A 14949-nucleotide genomic window follows, 5' to 3' on the forward strand; every position below is an offset into this window, starting at 1 on the left:
CTCCTACTCTGAAGAAAGATATTAAGAGGCAAAACTGGAATTGACAGGGCCATTAAAACATGACAATGAGTTTTTAACAGTCTTCCCTCTAATGTGACAGTTCAAATCATTTCTCCTTTCACCAGAGCCACAGAAAACTTTTCAACTACAAAGTCAGATTGTTGTATCCTTGAAAACAGAGTTGATTTCTAAACTTATTGTCACTGAAATTCTCTTAATTTCTGCTCAATTTAAGAGCACAGCATATTATATCTCCAGTGTAGGCTCCATTGATGAGGAATTGTCAAAAATAAATGAGGTAATATATGTCAAAGTACTCTGCAAATGTTAAATTATTTTAACATATAGAAAACACTATTTAAAAAAAAAAGGCCTACGATTGTGTTGCTGATGTGAAGAAGATGCAGCTTTCTTAGTGGTTAATCATTAGATGCATTTCCTTTCAAATCAGGAGCAAGAAAAGGATGTTTGCTATGATAGCTTTATTTGAACGCTATACTAAAGGTGTGGTCAGTGCAATAAGACAAGAGACAAATAGAAAAAGAATAAGGATTGGTAAAGGAAAAGCAAAACTGTCCTTATTTACATATAGCAAAGCAGCTGAGATAAGATCAAGGTGTTATTAATGTTTATTCAGTTCTGCGCGGGGTGTCCAGAATAGAAACTCAGAGGTGGACTGCTGAGTGTGAGGTATAATGCTAGTTATTATTCTAGAACCAATGTTTCTAGAAACAATGTTAGAACAGTTAGACTACACAGTTAGACTACCTTTAAGCCTCAGACTACCTTTAAATGGTTAGACTACCTTTAAGTCTTAAAGGTTACATGTAGGCAGCTTTTGGGAATATGGGATGGGGGTCATAAAATAAAAGATTATGGTTCAAATTGGATACAAAAAGCAAAGAAAAGTGGATGTGGAAGCTTGAGAATAATATTCCATTCTAAATTACTCATAAGTATGCTATACTAAATTACTCATAGATATGCTATCCTATTTGTGAGCTATCATCAAACTTAAGGTTTCCTGGCATGAGCACTGGATTACTAAATAATAGTAAATCAAGATGGGAAGGAACCAGGTCAATCACAAACCAAGCGGTCTACAGGGTAGGATGTACACATCTCTGCTCATATCCATTACCAAAGACTGTTGTAAAATTATTTTTATGTATATACAGCTCAGTACAGCATTAAAATCCTTAAAAACTTTTATTGCTTTTATTTAATACTATGTCTAATGTAATTTTGTTTTCTACATCTTCACAAAATTTAGTGTGATTTAAGCTACTTTTCGATAATAAAGTATCTCAGATATACATTTTACAATATTCTTCATTCAGAAAGAGTTTTAAAATGGTTTAGTCATGTTGTAAAATGTATACTGATAATCTAAAATGGCCACATGAGCTCTGGGAATGTACTGATGAGTATTTTCAAATGAATTCAAGGTTGCATTATTATTTGCAACACCAAAGCAAAGTGTATCAACTATTTAAAAGTGCCAATCGTTCAACTTTTATTTTTGTGTTTGGTAATGTTTCAGATTATTTCCCCTCTAAATATTAAATAACAAGGCAAATACTATTTTTACTACAATGGAGCAAAATGTTAAGTCAGAAGCTGCAAGCACATTAGAACCATCTGTTTTAGTTATGTGAAGAAAGTATCTAGTATCAATCAGAGAAAAGCTGAGGGGAAAGTCACTGACTGGCTGAAAATATACTATATGCTAGGGGAAAAAAATGTTCCATATGCCATAAACCAGACCCTCTTAAATAAACTTGGAAATGATATAAATTTTCCTAACCTCTTCACAGAAGCCAGTGTTAATCAGCTTGCAGAATTTCAAAGTAGTAGAAAAATGTTTTAAATAATTACTTTTGTCCTTCACAAGCATATAATGAACATATACCTTTTTTTGTGGCATCCAATGGTCTTTGGTACTTTTCAAAGTAGATGATATATCGCTTTCTAAAGATCAGTATACTCTCAGATTATAAGTTATATATTTCTAGCTCTGAATGACACATTCATATAAAAATAGATTTCTAATCAGCATGTATTTATAATCCTCCAAAATGGTTAGATAAAAAAATACGAGAGAGAGAAAAAGTAAGAAAAAAAGAGACAGGAGTGTGAAGAGGCCAAAACCACCAACATGCAAGGACTTTAATGAAAGTCGTGCCATTTGCAGAATTAAACATTAATCCTACTTGGTTAGAATATGTAGGTGAGTGCTTTTTTTTTTTTATACTTTAAGTTTTAGGGTACATGTGCACATTGTGCAGGTTAGTTACATATGTATACATGTGCCATGCTGGTGCGCCGCACCCACTAACTCGTCATCTAGCACTAGGTATATCTCCCAATGCTATCCCTTCCCCCCTCCCCCGACTCCACCACAGTCCCCAGAGTGTGATATTCCCCTTCCTGTGTCCATGTGATCTCATTGTTCAATTCCCACCTACGAGTGAGAATATGCGGTGTTTGGTTTTTTGTTCTTGCGATAGTTTACTGAGAATGATGGTTTCCAATTTCATCCATGTCCCTACAAAGGACATGAACTCATCATTTTTTATGGCTGCATAGTATTCCATGGTGTATATGTGCCACATTTTCTTAATCCAGTCTATCATTGTTGGACATCTGGGTTGGTTCCAAGTCTTTGCTATTGTGAATAATGCCGCAATAAACATACGTGTGCATGTGTCTTTATAGCAGCATGATTTATAGTCCCTTGGGTATATACCCAGTAATGGGATGGCTGGGTCAAATGGTATTTCTAGTTCTAGATCCCTGAGGAATCGCCACACTGACTTCCACAATGGTTGAACTAGTTTACAGTCCCACCAACAGTGTAAAAGTGTTCCTATTTCTCCACATCCTCTTAAATGCTGGAGAGGTGAGTGCTTTTATAAGTGCTGTTTTTAAAAAACAGGAAATATAAAATGAAACAGATTTGTGAATATACTTCTTAATTCCATACTGGCTAATATTTGCTACTCATTACAAAGGCTAAATTGGATTATTCAGGAACTGATTACCTAACTTACAAATTAGCCATGATGTTTGCCTTTTTCTCCATATTATTACCAAATTTTTGTGCAGTTCATTATTCATTAACCATCTCTTTAGAATGTTAGATATCAACAATGTGAGTATACCCACCACACGTCATTCTGCATTTCTGATAAAATTAATAACTTGATGGCTATTCTATACTGACAGAGACAGAATCTTCTGTATCCAAGCAGAGCACATTTACTGAAAATCAGGAAACAGGTTTTTTCCAGGCCTACTTACAATGAGGGAGAAAAAAGATTTCAAAATGGGATATAAAAACCGTACAAAAATATATGATGTGACATAACTCAGAATATATCAACAACATCCAATAATTTGCCAGTATTCAACAATAAGCACACTGATTCTTACACTTGCCTGTTGTCAGAAAAATGGAGACAATTGCTGCATGATCTTGTCAGAAGGACAGAGTCATCTAGGACTCTTTTGAGCTTTTATAGCATAGCCTCAGAGGACCTTTTGTTCCTTTCCTGTTAGCAGGAGAGCCAAACCGAGGCTATGCTGCGCCTCCTCCCTCGTGAGGAGGCACGAAACATGCAACCGAAAAGTCACCTTCTGGGATCAGTACTGAGGATCTCATAGCGTGTGTGCAAAGCAGAAAACATGGCATAGTGCAAATAAGAAATGAAGACAGAGTAAAAAAATCCTTAAATGGGTTTCTAAAATATAGCTCTGTAAAATAATTTAGAAAAAGTGAGGAAGAGGGTCCTACCTTGCAGATCTTATAGAGTGATTCTTGACCATCTCCTCCAGTATCTTTAAAGTAATCATGTGCGGGAAATGTACGATGAATATCTCGAGTAATAACACTCTCCTGGGCTGAGTCCTAAAAAAGAAAGAAAATAGACCTGGTTATTAAAATTTTTCCCAGTTATGAAATATAATATATACACATGGTAAAAAACTCAAACAGCAAGAAAAGTAAACAACAGAAAAACATAAAAACTTCCCTTCTATCCCAGACCCATAGTCCTATACCCAAGGTAAGTGCTACCAACAGCTCCTTTGTATCTTTTCACCCATCTATCTATACATATTTGTGTGTTTATGTATGTTTATATGGGGAGAAGGGGCAGGGATGGAGGGAAGTTGTATACATACATCTCCATTGAAGCAAACTAGACTGTTTCTTTCACTTAATGGGATAACATAGAGTGTTCCTTATCAAGACATGTACATATAGTTTATTCTCTGTAGGAGTGGTTACTTTTTAAAAATAAGGTATATCTGGATATAGATATATCATAATTTACTTAACATTCTCCTATTAATGACCATCTTCTTTGCATTTTTTTCTATTTATATAACAAACAATATCATAAGGAATATTTTATACATGTCTTATGCACGTGTTCAAGGATAAATTCCTTGAGGTTTAATTGCTAAGGCAAAAGTTACATGCATTTCCAATTTTGATGAATGTACTCTCTCTCTCCAGAATTGTCATTCCAATACATACTCCAAACAATAGTAGAGTATGTATTTCTCATCTGTCTAATACCACAAATTATCTAATTTTTAAATCTGACAATCTGATAAAAACTCAGACCATGGTCATTTAAAAAGTAAAAATACTATCAATCTTTCCCAGGTTAATTACCCAACAAACTGATTCCACAAAACAGGAAGCTACAGGCTACTATATTAAGATGATCTCTTTTTTTTTTTTTTTTTTGAAGTAGAGTCTCACACTGTTGCCCGGGCTGGAATACAATGGCACAATCTTGGCTCACCGCAACCTCCGCCTCCCGGGTTCAAGCGATTCTCCTGCCTCAGCCTCCCAAGTAGCTGGGATTACAGGTGCCCGCCACCATGCCCAGATATTTTTTGTGTGTGTGTGTATTTTTAGTAGAGATGGGGTTTCACTGTGTTGGAACAGGCTGGTCTCAAACTCCTGACCTCGTGATTCACCCACTTCGGCCTCCCAAAGTGCTGGGATTACAGGTGTGAAGGATGATATCTTCTTTAAAGATAAGCCTAGATATTTGTTGAAGACAAATTTAGAAACCAAAACCCCAAATTGAGTGAAATTCTAGCCTTATAAAAATGATTAAACATTCTCTTGATTTTATTTTATTCCTAGAAATGTTTATCTTTTTAAATGTCAAGAAAATAGTATGGGGCTACTTATAGCAACACTGATGGTGAAAATATTTTGTACAATTCACATCAGACTACTAATTGCAAATTAAAAGAATTGCTTAATGTCTTATTTCCATAAAGATTTGAAGAAACTTTCTCTTCAGTCTCAAATCAAGAAAGAAAAAAAGTTTAATATATGTTATTTTAATGAATGCCATTTCTCTTTCTCTTGATAGCTGTGAAGTATACAAGAAGGGGGTGGTTGATTAGCTCTAAGGTAAGCCATTACCCTTTCTTGCTGCCTTCATTTCAGTTGCTATTTCATGCTGGGTGGTAATTAGATCTTATATACAGAAAGAGAGGAAGCAAACCAAAAACTTCCAAATTTGCTAGCAAACACTGAACATATTACAAATCGATCCAGAGGAAATTCTGATGGCTTACAGGAATGAAATGCTAAACCTAAATTAAAATAGAGCCTTAAAAAATCACCATAACTTCAGTAAAAGGATACAGAGAAAATTTATATTTGCCAAGGTAAATGTAGTTTCTAATGATAAAGAAAACTGCAGGGTGGGGTGGGGGTATAGAATAAGGTAAGTATAAAGGTATTATATAAAGTGATATATTATGAAACATTTGTTTTATCTTGTCTGGAGTCTTGAGTACAAAAATCTGGTAACCAGGCAGACCAAAGTTTTCACTGCCAGGTTTTCTCCAACAGAAGAGCTCTCTTCCGATAAGTTAATAGTTTCCACTTATAAACTACCTGAAAGATGAGGAATGAAAATGTTACTACTGCCATTGCTGAACTATTTCAGGGGCAAATATGTGCCTACTGGCCCACAGGATAACTCTTTTTGTACTTTTCAGGACATTAAGAGAGAGAAATCGTTGGACTGTATTCCCTAGAAACTGATTATGCATTTAGCATTATGCTGTGTTTAAATGGTTCCAATAGTCTGATTCAGGGAAAGAAAAATTGGTAAAAAGAAAAAAATCTGGAGAGTAAATTTGCATAATACTGAGTAATTTTTTTCTATGCACACTTGACCTTCCATATTTAAGAAATAAAGGACAAAATCAAATGAAAATAAAATCACCTTGTCCTTACTTAATAAAATTTCCTGGTCAGGCGCGATGGCTCACGCCTGTAATCCCAGCACTTTGGGAGGCTGAGGCGGGCGGATTGCCTGAGCTCAGGACTTCGAGACCAGCCTGGCAACACGGTGAAACCCAGTCTCTACTAAAAAATAAAAAAAATTAGCCCAGCATGGTAGCACATGCCTGTAATCCCAGCTACTCAGGAGGCTGAGGCAGGAGAATCGCTTGAACCTGGGAGGTGGAGGTTGCAGTGAGCCGAGATCGTGCCACTGGGTGACAGAGCGAGACTCCGTCTCAAAAAAAAAAATTAATTAAAATAAAATTCCCCTTCCTAGGATTACTTTTAAATGTTTAATACATATGTGTTCCTAGAGTTTTCTTCTTATACAGTGCTCTCATTTGACTAGAACTTCACTTTATAGACTAAATAAGGTATTTTGCTACATTATTCACTGATCCATCTCATATAAGTAAAGGTCAACAGATAGAACAGAGTCTTGTAAACAGCCTAATAGGAATGAAATTGTGTACTGAACTTGTGAAAATCAAAAGAAAATAATTGTGTTTTTGAAGCAAAAGCTAATGTCAACCCACCTTCCAATTACCCATAACAGTTGAGAGGAGAAACAGTTTATGTTTCAGGAATGCACATCTAATCATCCAAATTCACTCACTCACTCATTCAACAAATATTTGAGTCAAGAAAGTTACAAAACCTAACATTCTGCAAAAGGAAAACAAAACAATTTTTCTCCTCAATATTAATTCCTTTCTTTTTAGACATTCTGATTGTAGTGGTCAATTTTTACAAGAAATATAATGAAGAAAGAGGAAGAACAAAAAGAGGCTCAATAATTCATCATCTAAATATCTGGAGCTAAGGGCTTTCTTATGATATTTTATTTTTCTATGGCTGAAAACATTTTATAGCACAACCAAAACTGATATGAATTCATTTTCTGAGAAGATTCCCATATATGCAGGGGCTCCCTAAGTCCTGCCAGTTTTCTCCAGAATGAGAAGAGGGAACAAGTCATTCCTTTAGGGCAGCCACTTCACCAATATCTAGACGCATAAATTGCTCCACAACTTACTTCTCAGCAGGTGTATCTCCCATTTTGTACCTCAGAGTCCAATACGATATTATAATGGCCTTGAAGCCAGATAAACTCATTGATTCTATTTCCACTTTCCTCACTTAATTCCTATAGGATCTCAGACAAGTTATTTAATCTTGCTAAACTACAGTTTCCTCATGTGTAAAATGGGATGATAATATCAAATGCATAATGTTACTTAAAATAACATTATTTAGAATGTATGTGAAGTACTTAGCATATTGCCTAGTATAAACTGAGTACTTGTTAAATAAATAAAATTATTAATTAATGACAAGAAATATTTTTCCCATTTCCATAAGAATCATTATTCAACTGTTTAAAATTTTCGGTGAATATACATTTTAGACATCCTTCTGTATCTGTATACCTAAATAAACAACTGTTTTCTGTTACATTATGATTATGAAACCAATTCCTTTAGAGATTTACAACACAATGATGAATTAATGCACACACACTCTGTTTAATTTCCAATCATGTATTTTATGTGTCCTAAATTACCCTTTTTTCTATGAATCCATTCATAAAAGCAACAGTGAACAACTATTCAGATAAAGTACTGCTTTTATCAACTAATACACACTCTGGCCCCAGCTTTGCATGTAACCCACACAATAAAGAAAGATGTACACAAATATGTCCAGAAGAAGGATAGGAAGGACAGGGTACAGTAGAATCTAAATTTGCCAGAGCAGTCACCATTTCCATCATTACTTTAGAATTTAGCTTTTAAAGATAAAAAATAGTTGAAGTCATGTATGGAAAGGACAAAAACCACTATCACAAGTATATGCCTCCTTTCTGGACCATCACCACCAAGAATGTAACTCATAGGCAAAGTTCTTGAGAGTATCCTTTCTCCTGCCTCAGTCAGGTTGGTCTATAAACAAAAGCTGACTCAGATCACAAAGTAGAAAGAAGTTTGTCATAAAGTCTGAAAAACTGAGTTTCATCTCCCATACCCCATGCCCTTGACATTATCATCACAGAGAAACTAAATCTGCCTTTCAAGGGTTCTGCTTAATTTCCAAACCATTAGGTAGTAAGACTAAACTTATTCTCAAAAAAAGACATTGATCTCTACTGGATAAAATCATAGTCCAGCAGAGAATACAATTTAGCTTGTTGAAGATCAGCTTAAAACCAACTCTATGAGATATAAGCAGCTTGCTTAACTTTTGATCAATTTAAAGTAGGTTCAATTTAGTGCCTGTTATCAAGAGTATTACATGAACTGTTCTCCCAGTATAACTTATATACACTGACATGTTTGCAATTCTCTTAATTCTTTTTCAAAGAGAATCATCACTTACTTGCTCATTGTGAGAAAGAAATGAATGCAGCATTGAAGTGTCAACAAGCATTAGGAAGACAGCTTTGTATGACCACAGCCTATTATTTTTTATGAACCAATTTCTGGGCTGTCAACAACTAGAAAGGTATTTTAGTGAGGAAGACTGTTTTCAAATGTAACCTTAGCAGCGGCCGAAGTGTAAAAGTAATATCTTGTCAAATGAACACTGTGTACCTTGATTTGCCACATTTTAAAAACTGTGACAGCATCTTTTTTTATTAATCCCTATTATCAAATCCAAAGTGTAAGCTGTATTTTCACATTAAATCTACCACAAAATCATTTCAACTTTATAAGTATTATACCGTACCAATCTGTTAGTGCCATTAAAAATGCCAGTATAGACTGTCCCTAGCACAATCAGTAGGCAGATAAATAATTCAAAGCTGAAAAACTCTTTGACCTTAGACTTTGCCTTCTATTCTTACTCCACAGGGAGCCTCCTTTAGTTCTATGTTGGATGATAAAACATCACAAATTGGTCTGCTAACATGTTCCTGAAAGCAGATGGGTTTGCAGTGGTCGGTCTGATTTATTCACCTTGATGTTTGCCAAAAATCCATAGAGGCAGAGATGAAAAGAGAAAATATAAAAGTGTACTCTAGTTGCAAACATGCTACTAAAATCATGAACTAGAAACAATAATACAAAAGGGCTGGGTCATTGCCAGCCTTTGTTCCTTGAATATGGGGTGGGGGGAGTCTTAAGTGTGGAAATACAGAAGCAAAGGAAAAAACCTCAATAAAATCATATTGTGAACAAACTGCTTCCCAGTCACTGCACACAAATGCTGCCAAACACTTCAGAATCAAAGCCAGACACAATGGTCAAAAATGTAAGCCATATTCTAGCTTCAGGTAGAAATAAATCTCCTCAGGGAAAGAAGCTACAATGAGAAATAAAGGGAGGCGTGTAGAGAGGAGAGGAGGAAGTGTATTTCGAGAGCAGTCAATATTCATGATGTGTACCTTGTTCTTGAAGGAAGTGCTGGGATTCCAGTGGAAAATATTTGAATAGAACAAAGCATTCTTTAAAGACTATAAGACTAGGAGGCACTGAGGCCTATGGGCATAGCCTGGATTTCCCACAGATTCTAAGTAATCTAGGTCAGAGTTCCACATGACTGTCTACCACAAACATGTGGGGTTAGACTCCAGTTACACCTACCCAATACTCCTGTGGTCACATTTGGATATGCCTTCGTTCTCAGGGTTGTTGACTGTTCATTGTTCCAACTGGGGAACTTGACATTTTTGGAATTAATATCAACAGGCAATAATGAAACCTGCAACTCCTTTCAGGATAAAGCACCATAGCTGAACTCCATGCTGTTACTTTCCGAAGTTATAAATATTTCTCATTTTGCGTTATCTTTAAAATTGTGATTTTTATAAAAACAGCTCTTTGAACTCTTTTGAAATACATACAAATTTTAAGAAAGAGCTCCATGTTTATTATCCACTGTATAAAAATAATATTCTTTTACTTCTCTGAAAAACTTTTAAGGAGTGCCTCGATAAAACTAGGCTTTGAGAAACATGCCTATTTTAACCTAATTATTACAGTTTATAATTTTATAACTTTGACCATGTGTGCATCCATATATGGCCAAAGTTAATAATTACTTTTATAAGCTGAATAATTTTTAGTAATTTTAGAAAACATTCTACCACTTCCTCAATCACTTTAGATGCTTCTCTTTGAAATTCTTCAAGCTCAATTATGTTTTCATAAATTGAATAATACAAAAAGTGACTGTAAGGCCAGATGCATTGGCTCACACCTGTAATCCCAGCACTTTGGTAGGCTGAGATGGGAGGATCACTTGAGCCCAGGAGGCGAGGCTCCAGTGATCTGAGATCATGCCACTGCACTCCAGCCTGGGCAACAGAGTAAGGCCCACTCTGAAAACAAACAAACAAACACACACTACCCCACAAAAAGTGAACGTATATAAAAATTAAGCTTTCTGTTTGCTGAATAGTACAAACTCATTCATGTATTCAACAAAAACTTTTCTTAGCACTTACTAAGAATCAGGCACTATTCTAGATGTAGAAGATATAACTGTTAGCAAGAATAAGTCTTTGACTCTACGGAGCCTATAATCTGGTAGTAGGGAAGAAAGACATTAAGCATATAATGTTGATTGGTTAGTAAAAAGTAATATAAAAATAAAGCAAGATAGGCCAGGCACAGTTGCTCACGCCTGTAATCCCAGCACTTTGGGAGGCAGAGGTGGGTGGATCATGAGATCAGGAGTTGAAGACCAGCCTGGCCAAGATGGTGAAACCCCATCTCTACTAAAAAAATACAAAAATTAGCCAGGTGTGGTGTCAGGTGCCTGTAATCCCAACTACTTGGGAGGCTGAGGCAGGAGAATTGCTTGAACTCAGGGGGGCGGAGGTTGCAGTGAGCCAAGACTGCGCCACTGCACTCCAGCCTGGGTGACAGAGTAAGACTCCGTCCAAAAAAAAAAAAAAAAAAAAAGGCAAGATAAAGAGATAGTGAGGAGGAAAGGGCTGACCTATTAGGTAGGGTGGTTTTGCCTCTCTGAGTGAGATTATTTAGAGAAAGAGTGTTACAGTCAGAGGGGAAAGCAATGTGCAAGGCCCTGAAGTGGAAGTGGAATGGCAATACTTCTCTTAACATTTTCCATCATTTTTCTGACCTTTATGTTCCCAGTGTCTTCAATGAATTGCCAAAAATGATTCCAATATTTTTCTGGATTAACTTACCTCAGAAATTTATAAGTATAATTTACATCATTTTTACAAGATGATTTAATTCATATATTTGAATAATACACTCCTAGTTGCAAGTCTATATGAAAACTTCCCATTCAAATATTTATTTAACATTTGTTATGTGCAAGACATTGTAATAGGATCTGGGGGCTCAAAAAAACACAGGGCATAGTCCATTATTTCCTTAAATTGCAAAAGGCTTAAGATCAACTTGTAAAGACAAGATATAGGTATACATATCAATGGAAAGAAATGTATGCTAACAGCCAAAAAAAACTATATGGGCAATGTTAGCTATGGGAAATCAGTGGAGAATGTCTGCAAAAGTGGTAAAGTGGTGAAAGTGGCCTTCCACAGGAGATGGGGCCTGGGCTGGGCTCAACAAAACCTACAGATCATGAATGAATATATTAACAGCGAGTGTGGTGTAAACAAACCCTCCAAAGCAGGAAAGCACTTGGCATACCCAGTAGATGTGACTCTAATTGACTGCAGAAGGGAATTCATAAAAGAACAAGTTGAGAGAGAACCAGAATACAGAAAGGTGATTTTCAATGAAAACACTTTAACTTAATCCTGTGGACAATATGGAGCCATTTCATCTGTCATAGTCTCTGAAGTCTCAGTTTTGTTAAGCCATTGGTTCCAGTTTGGTTTCATCTGCTTTTACTATCTGAATGACATAGAGTGCAGCGAAAAATTAACCTTACTCAAAGAGAAGTTTGGCCTTTGCCACTGGCTAGTAATAGGTGACTTCTAGCCCATGGAACATCATGCCTGATGAGGGAGGTCCAAGGCATGGGGGCCTTGGACACTGAATAGTCTAACAATGTTATTTATGACTAAGACTTTGGACCATGCCATACAAGTTTTACCTACAGAGAGGCCGGAGAATAAAGGTCAGCCACATAGGTAATATGTGACAGAGCCTCAATAAAAAATCTGGGCAACAAGGATTGGGTGAGCTTCCCTAGCTGGCAGTACTCCATGTGTATTATCAAACACTGATGCCAGAAAAGTAACATCCATTACTCATGGGGAGAGGACAAAGGAAGCTCCATATTTGGTGCTTCTCCTGGACTCAACCCTTTGTGTTTCTTCCCTTGGCTGGCTTTAATCTCTATTCTATAGTGGTAATACACTGTAACTATGAGTATAACAGCTTTCTGTCAGCTTCCATGAGCAAGTTTAATTAATTATGAACTTAAGGGTGGTTTTGGTAACTCCCTGAATGTACAACTGGTGTCAGAACTGAGGGCAGTGTGGATTGTGTTCTCCCTAACTTGCAGTTGGTTAGACTCCACAAATTGGCCATCAAAAAATTTGAAGATCTCACTGTGGTATTCTCACGAGTAAATTTTCTCTATTTAGATATACGTATCATTGTTCAACTTTTCCTCTGACATTAACAAAATATTATTCATAATAAAATAGTTCCTCAAGACTGTGTTAATTATGAAAACTTTCAAAAATAACCTTTAATGTAGAACCTCCAAAGCTAAATATATTAGAACCACTGTTGACCATTTTACCACTTGTTCACTGAGGTTGTGAAAAATCTGTATCAGATCAGTGCAAGGAAGAATATTAAGTGAAAAGTTGATCACATAACTATTAAAATGATCTTGGAAATTCCTTTGCATAAAGTACCACCTGAAACTTCAAAGAAGAGTGAATGCATTCCAGTCGCTAATCCATTTCAAAAAAATTGAGTAATAACTACATACCTACAAAAATTTCGGTATTTTTTAAAATATACTTTAAGTTTTAGGGTACATGTGCACAACGTGCAGGTTAGTTACATATGTATACATGTGCCATGTTGCTGTGCTGCACCCATTAACTCGTCATTTAGCATTAGGTATATTTCCTAATGCTATCCCTCCCGCCTTCCCTCACTCCACAACAGACCCCGGAGTGTGATGTTCCCCTTCCTGTGTCCATGTGTTCTCATTGTTCAATTCCCACCTATGAGTGAGAACATGCGGTGTTTGCTTTTTTGTCCTTGTGATAGTTTGCTGAGAATGATGGTTTCCAACTTCATCCATGTCCCCACAAAGGACATGAACTCATCATATTTTATGGCTGCATAGTATTCCATGGTGAATATGTGCCACATTTTCTTAATCCAGTCTATCATTGTTGGACATCTGGGTTGGTTCCAAGACTTTGCTATTGTGAATAGTGCCGCAATAAACATACGTCTGCATGTGTCTTTACACCAGCATGATTCATAGTCCTTTGGGTATATACCCAGTAATGGGATGGCTGGGTCAAATGGTATTCCTAGTTCTAGATCCTTGGGGAATCGCCACACTGACTTGCACAATGGTTGAACTAGTTTACAGTCCCACCAACACTGTAAAAGTGTTCCTATTTCTCCACATCCTCTCCAGCACCTGTTCTTTCCTGACTTTTTAATGATCGCCATTCTAACTGGTGTGAGATGGTATCTCATTGTGGTTTTGATTTGTATTTCTCTGATGGCCAGTGATGATGAGCATTTTTTCATGTGTCTCTTGGCTGCATAAATGTCTTCTTTTGAGAACTGTCTGTTCATATCCTTCGCTCACTCTTTGATGGGGTTATTTGCTTTTTGTTTGTAGATTTGTTAGAGTTCATTGTAGATTCTGGATATTAGCCCTTTGTAAGATGAGTAGATGGCAAAAATTTTCTCCCATTTTGTAGGTTGCCTGTTCACGCTGATGGTAGTTTCTTTTGCTGTGCAGAAGCTCTTTAGTTTAATTAGATCCCATTTGTCAATTTTGGCTTTTGTTGCCATTGCTTTTTGTGTTTTAGACATGAAGTCCTTGCCCATGCCTATCTCCTGAATGGTATTGCCTAGGTTTTCTTCTAGGGTTTTTATGGTTTTAGGTCTAACGTTTAAGTCTTTAATCCATCTTGAATTAATTTTTGTATAAGGTGTAAGGAAGGGATCCAGTTTCAGCTTTCTACATATGGCTAGCCAGTTTTCCCAGCACCATTTATTAAATAGGGAATCCTTTCCCCATTGCTTGTTTTTCTCAGGTTTGTCAAAGATCAGATGGTTTAGATATGCCGTGTTACTTCTGAGGGCTCTGTTCTGTTCCATTGGTCTATATCTCCGTTTTGGTACCAGTACCATGCTGTTTTCGTTACTGTAGCCTTGTAGTATAGTTTGAAGTCAGGTAGCGTGATGCCTCCAGCTTTGTTCTTTTGGCTTAGGATTGAATTGGCAGTGCAGGTTCATTTTTGGTTCCATATGAACTTTAAAGTAGCTTTCTCCAATTCTGTGAAGAAAGTCATTGGTAGCTTGATGGGGATGGCATTGAATCTATAAATTACCTTGGGCAGTATGGCCATTTTCACGATATTGATTCTTCCTACCCATGAGCATGGAATGTTCTTCCATTTGTTTGTATCCTCTTTTATTTCATTGAGCAGTGGTTTGTAGTTCTCCTTGAAGAGGTCCTTCATG

The 14949-nt window shown here is 36.4% G+C and overlaps 1 protein-coding gene across 28 annotated transcripts in view; it reads right to left on the bottom strand.

The window, feature by feature from the left end:
• Nucleotides 1-14949, bottom strand: part of RABGAP1L (RAB GTPase activating protein 1 like) — an 831104-nt gene that overhangs the window by 358574 nt on the left and 457581 nt on the right. For all 28 annotated transcript variants that reach the window (XR_010157113.1, XR_010157108.1, XR_010157115.1 and 25 more), the window contains one exon: nt 3797-3910. Coding sequence is in view for 22 of the 28 variants with exons in the window: in XM_054673497.1 (XP_054529472.1) it covers nt 3797-3910 (114 nt within the window). In the remaining 6 variants the exon portion in view is untranslated. The remainder of the gene's footprint in view (nt 1-3796; nt 3911-14949) is intronic.

The sequence above is a fragment of the Pan troglodytes genome, chromosome 1 (assembly GCF_028858775.2).
Source record: "Pan troglodytes isolate AG18354 chromosome 1, NHGRI_mPanTro3-v2.0_pri, whole genome shotgun sequence".
Taxonomy (NCBI): domain Eukaryota; kingdom Metazoa; phylum Chordata; class Mammalia; order Primates; family Hominidae; genus Pan; species Pan troglodytes.